The sequence below is a fragment of the Symphodus melops genome, assembly GCF_947650265.1.
Source record: "Symphodus melops genome assembly, chromosome: 23".
In the NCBI taxonomy this organism is placed as follows: Eukaryota; Metazoa; Chordata; class Actinopteri; order Labriformes; family Labridae; genus Symphodus; species Symphodus melops.
Genome location: NC_136713.1, coordinates 12587296 through 12593295, shown reverse-complemented (window position 1 = coordinate 12593295; position 6000 = coordinate 12587296). Strand labels below are relative to the sequence as shown.

The 6000-nt window shown below is 46.4% G+C and overlaps 1 protein-coding gene across 2 annotated transcripts in view; it reads right to left on the bottom strand.

The window, feature by feature from the left end:
• Window positions 1–523: 523 nt before the first annotated feature.
• The window catches only part of LOC306818321 (lysine-specific demethylase 6A-like), a 30327-nt gene continuing 24850 nt past the window's right edge, over window positions 524–6000 (bottom strand). For both annotated transcript variants that reach the window (XM_079335851.1, XM_079335852.1), the window contains 7 exons: window positions 5790–5938; window positions 4710–4824; window positions 4385–4572; window positions 3393–3534; window positions 3168–3294; window positions 2457–2627; window positions 524–1781 (listed from right to left, as the gene is read on the bottom strand). In XM_079335851.1, coding sequence (XP_079191977.1) covers window positions 1752–1781; window positions 2457–2627; window positions 3168–3294; window positions 3393–3534; window positions 4385–4572; window positions 4710–4824; window positions 5790–5938 — 922 coding nt within the window. In that variant the 3' untranslated portion in view covers window positions 524–1751. The remainder of the gene's footprint in view (window positions 1782–2456; window positions 2628–3167; window positions 3295–3392; window positions 3535–4384; window positions 4573–4709; window positions 4825–5789; window positions 5939–6000) is intronic.

Genomic DNA, 6000 nt, shown 5'->3' with positions numbered 1-6000 from the left:
CTAACTTATCCAGCTGACCCGTCAATGCAGGACATAGGTGATTGCTGCTTGAGCAGAAGACTAATTATGCTGCGTTGGAATTCACAACTCCTTCATGTGAACATGAGTGGAGAGAGGTTGGAGGTGTGTCTCTGCAGCCAAGCAGCAGTTTGTTTTTGTCTCATGCTGGTGCTCAAGGGCGCCATCTACTGGATCAAAACATGGCAGTCTTCCTTTAAGCTTAAGCGCTTTCCTTGTTTTGATAAAAGGGTAGTTTGGGGGACTGCAGGAATTTTAAGTTCAATTGAAATGACATTTTGAGATGCTGTGGAAGTCCTGAACCTGGCATACAGTGTAGGATTCTGTGTGTGTCAGTCTACAGCTACATTGTCTGCTGGGTTTCGGGACTTTACTCAAACACATCAGGTTTTTTTTGCGTGTTTGATTCTGTAAACGGTGTATCTGAGGAAGCAAACACGCTTTGAATTTTTTTTTTTTGATTGCCCCCCTGGGGACAAAAAGTTTTTTGAATTGAACATGCATGTTTAATTTGACAACTTTGTGTTTATTGACTCATAAAACATTCTTCAAACAATAAAACAATTTTAAATGTCCGTTTCTGTACAATGCTTGCTAAGCAATTTGTATTTATATATAGAAAATGTAAGAGGAGTCGTGTTAAAATGACAAAACTCCTTCAAATTTTAATGGCAGGTACTCTGGAAAAAATAACAGCATTCCATCAACAAATATTTTCAAGCAATAAATATGTATTTATAAATAGTGTAAATTTACATCAAGATTAGAAACAACAGAAACAAAACAAAACAAAAAATCACAAATTAAACTTTTATTCCATAAGTCTATGTGCAACCCATTCTCTTTGTGACTTGGCTAGTACATTTTTTTTCTCCTAATTTTTTCTTTTTTTAACCTAATAAACAAGACGAAGATAAAACTTAAAAGCTGTAAAAAAAAAAAAAAAAAAAAAAAAAAAGAAGAAAAGAGAAAAAAAAAAGAAGAAGAAGAAGAAAATCACCTAAACTCTTCACATTACAAATTTTTTCGGGGGGAGAATTTGCAGTTCGAGAGAGAGTCTGAAAACGACGATCTACTGTAGAAAAAGTTCCGGCTAGTGCTCCTTGGAAGGGAATAAAACAAAAGGAGAAAATGAAGGGTGAAATTTCTAGGAAACAAAGTTGACGTCTCATCCTGTTACCAGAATAAAAGAAAAGATGAAGAGCGAGGGAGAAAAGGTTGTCAAGTCAGTAGTCTTTTACGGGTGGTGTTGCCAGTTGTGACAGTTAACAAGTATCTACAAAACATTTTTATCACGCATTAAGAAACTCATCCCCCCTCTGTTCCCAACCGGTTTTTGATTAAGTCCTCCATTAAAACAGGGCGGAACCATTGTCATTAGAGGGGGGCTGGGAAAGGGGGAGGGGGAAGAGAAAAAAGAAGTCCTGTTAGAGAGCTCGCCAGCGCCTCCCTCTGGACAGGGGGTGAGGCTCCGGCACTTCGCTCCACAACAGGTTGCATAGACAGACACACTCGGCCGCCTCAGCCTCCGGCCGTCGGGTGGGTTGGGGGGGTGGGGGGGTGGGGGGGGGGGGGGGGAGACGGCCTCGGCTTTCCTGAATATCAGAAATGGTCCGCGCATGTGGATGTTTGTTTTTGTTCTTTGTTTGAAAATCTGAATACAAGTTCCTGTAAAATGGGCTTCATGGCTCCACAGCAGAAGAGGAAGGAGGAGGAGGAGGAGACGCCTAATGTCAAGATGAAGATGAGTGAAGAGGAGGGGCCTGGGGAGAGAAGAAAACACGCTCAGTAAGTCATCACTTTCAGGTACTTACACTTTAAACAGAAGGGTTCTTTCATCCAAGTTAAGAGTTTTACTGCAAGTAGAGCGAGTTGTCACCAATAAAAAAACACCTCCTATAAACCGACGCTGACGTCTAATTACTGAGTGAGGGTCCTCGATCATCCAGGACGCTGGACGTGAAGCCTTGTTCAACACTCACACGAGGCATTCTCCCACCGAGCACGCTTCACCCTCAAAAGTCCAGCTCATTTGACTCATCTAAGTGCTCAAGCCTGGTGCACTTCCTTGGTCCTGACACGCTCAAACCATTGGAAGACACCACCATGTGGACACATCTGGTACTTCATATATGTGTATATATTAAAACGGCTGCATATATAACAGTCTCTCAAATATCCGACATCAAGGAACCACATTGTTAGCACTCAGATACTAAAGACAATAAAGATCAGAAAGGATGACTGAACAGATTCATCTTGTTTCCGATTGGTTGGAAACGTTTAATTAGTACTTGCAGCATTTTTAACACAGACATTGATTTTTTTTTCTTGTTTTTTTCTTGTTTTTTTTTTTTTTTCTAACATGTTCAGGTTGTTCGTTGAGTCAACTCTCACACATGGTCATGAAGGATCTTGCCCCCTGCCTGCAGACTTACTAATGTGAACTGGTCGTAGACCTGCATCAGGTCGTCCATCCTGTGCTGCTCCAGCACCACAAAGTCATCCAGCGTGGCGCTGCCTTTCCGGGCGCAGTCCTGACAGTGCACCACATACTGCTTCTTGGAGAGGAGCTCGCGGCGCACAAAGAGCAGATTGAACACCTCCACCTGTGCAAACAAACATACACACACGCTCATGAGGACGCTGTGAACCAGTGGGTCTGAATAACGCTGCAGAGCGGTGATGATGTCATGAGGAGAGAAACATCCTGCAGCTGCTGCACAGACTAACAGAGCGATTACTGAGACACAATGGCAGCAGACAATTAATGGGATATGGACACACACTGAAGCCCACATAAAAGCCCTTCATTCAAACAAATCCATTAGCATAGACGCTAATTACTCTGAACAAAAACTGAGTCGGCTTTTAATTCATTCTCCATCGACCGACTGAACGAGTGTTAACGCCGTCCAGAATTGAGGGGAAGTGTCGCTCTGATTTCAGCCTCACGTGTACAGTCGGAGGTGTCGTTTAGCATGTGAGCGCTCAATCACGTGTTAAAGTGTTTTTTGTTTTTTTTAAATACACTAAGAAGAAGAAGAAAAAAAAAAAAAAGAGTGTTAGCTGCTTGCGCTGAAATCGTGTTAGATTTCACAGCCCTGACGCTGAAGTGTTCCCGGGTTGTGCGTGCGTGCGTTACTGACCTCACAGATGGTGCAGTAGTGGGCCGGCTCGTCTCTGGTCCTCGGCCTCAACACCGTCTCCTTCCCGGCTGACGCCAAAGCCTCCTTCACCCACTGGCACTGCTTCAGCGTCCGCAGCAGGCAGTACCTGCGACAGCAAGGCACAGAAACGGGAACATCTTACAGCTGGCGCGGACAAAGGGGTGGGGTGGGGGGGTGTTGACAGTGAAGGCTCGTGTGACTCACTTGATCATCTCGAACAGCTTGTGGTCGGACACTTTGATGTTGCGAGCCATGTTCCAGGAGAGGTGCACCATGGGAACCACCGACTTGACGCTCTGGAGCTTATTCCACTCGTAACGCTCCACGGCCAGCTTGTACTGATGGGCTGAAGAAAAGAAAAAAAAAACATTTGCCATTACTACACGTAGACACGTCCAAAAGCTGTATTTGGGGCGTTCTGTGAGGACGTTATTGAGAAGTGGAGGGCGAGGTGTTTTAAAAAGTGTTTATGCCATCAGCACACAGACGACTGAAGAGTGCACCTGCTGCAGACAGGAAATGAGATCCTGCTGTAATCAGCTCCAAAAGGTCACCAATCAGCTAAAAGAGGCTTTCATGGAAAAACAGGGAAAGGTCAGCCCATCAGTGATCATCATTCCTGTCTGCTACAATCAGTCGTGTCACTCTGGATTTAGTCCGTCTGTACACTCGTGTGGCATCCCGGCCTCTTGGATCTTTAGAGCGCTGCTGCTCGTTTTGAACGGCATCAGCCTTCTCTCTGCGAGCTCGAGGAAGACGGACACGAATTTCGTGCCTCCTCTTGCTCGAGACGTTCGCTGCGTGATCGATGCATTTTATATTTTGGAATAAAACGTAAAAAAGAATCTGCTTCTCCGGATTGCTCGTGAAGCTATACGCTGCAGTGTCAGGCTGACGACAGATCTGCAGCCATTTCATTTCAATACACATTTAGGGGATTTGTTCAAAGTCATGCTTGTTACCGTGACGACAGGCAAACTACTTTTAAAAGGCTTTTTTTTTTTTTAATGACCCGCCTGTGGCGTCGCTCTCTCTCTACTGTCCTATGTCTAAATAAAAGCCTAAAAAAATAAAAACTGTGGAGGAAGCTCCATGTGTGGTCCTTAAGTCCAGGACATGTCCCTCCTGGGATTATGAAGCGCATCATCATCATCTCAACATTCGAGCAAGCTGCCTGACTCAAGTCCACCACGCACCGGTGAGAGGTCCCACGTTCCAGGCGATGTTGTTGCACCAGCCGATGGCCTGCACCCAGTGCACGGTGCCCGTGTTGAGCCACACCAGGTCGCCTGGACGCTGGATGAACCGATAGACGGGCACGTCGGCCTCGTACAGGTCCTCCAGGTTGGGCCACCACGAGCCCATCAGGAAGTTGATGTTGTTCCTGAGAGTGAGGGAGGAAACACAAGTTATCCATTTGCCTTTTTTCTCTCTCTCTATCTCTCTCTCTCTCTCTCTCTCTCTCTATATATATATATATATATATATATATTCTGTGCTAACACTCTCCTCCCGTCTTACTTTTCACAGAAGTTGCTCATCACTCCCCAGTACGGCTCGGGAACGGCGAACCACTCACAGTCTCCCGGGCCGATGTTGATGTTGACCGCGCAGAAGTTGTTGTGTTCCTGGTGACCTGGAAGAACGCACAAGAACCCGTTGAGTCACGTGAGGGACTGACGAGGGTGGGCGTGGCACATTTGACCCAACAACACCTGAACGCTACTGGTTAAGCATAGACACTGGTTTTATCCCAGTACATGTGTGAACATCTACTGGATAACATCGTTGCTGACAGCTGCCTTTCTACCTGAAACACGATGCTCGGACCCCGTTGGCTGAGTGGGGAGGGGTCCGACCTGTGGCCCCCTGTTGCTGCATGTCGTCCCCTACTCTGTTTGACTTCAGCATCCGCGTGAAAAGCCGCTTAAAAATGAAACAACAACAAACCGTCCTCTTTCTTTTACCATGGTAGCGCGTCTGTGCTGTTAGCCGTATGCTAGCGTCTTTGACTACAAACAAGAGGAGACGGCTGAAGACATAAGGACCCGCACTTACCCCCAAAATAAGGAGCTAGAGACCGGGGACCCGCCCTGTCCATGGAGCTGGTTTAAACCCTCGACGAACGAGCCGCTATTATTTTATTATTTATTAAAATGCAAGAAGCAGAACTTTGTGTTTACAATAACGGGTTCAACATGACATTTTGATTCATTTTTCCATTGTTTTAGAGAAGGACTCTCACAATGCCTGACGCACTGACGAACAAAACAGACGAAGAACCGACTGTGGCGTCCTCTCCCGCTGCCTTCGCCTGTCTAGAACGCTCCGCAAACCCTACAGCAGACGGCCAATCACACCTTATGACAAGCGATGTGCGTGAGAGTGAATGACTCTCCATGCCAGCAGGGGGTGCAAGTCCGTTGTTATGATATCTCGGTACTTCTAATCGAGAACAGCCAATCAGAGTGATTCCTCTCACCAACTGAGAAAAGGCAGACTAATGACTAATCCAGAAGTGTGTGTGTGTGTGTGTGTGTGTGTGTGTGTGTGTGTGTGTGTGTGTGTGTGTGTGTGTGTGTGTGTGTGTGTGTGTGTTACCTGGTATCCTGCTCCCGGGCACCTTCATGTAGAGCTGCACCGTGTTCATGCCCAGGATGGTGTGTCCGACGTGGCTGAGCAGGTTGCCGGCTGACACAACTCGAGCGAAGGCCGGGAGTTTGCTGAGCTCCTGCAGCTGCTGCTTCCACCTGGAGGAGAGCGGACGAGGAGACAAGCCGCCTTTACAACGTCCTCATCTGCTGACTTTTTT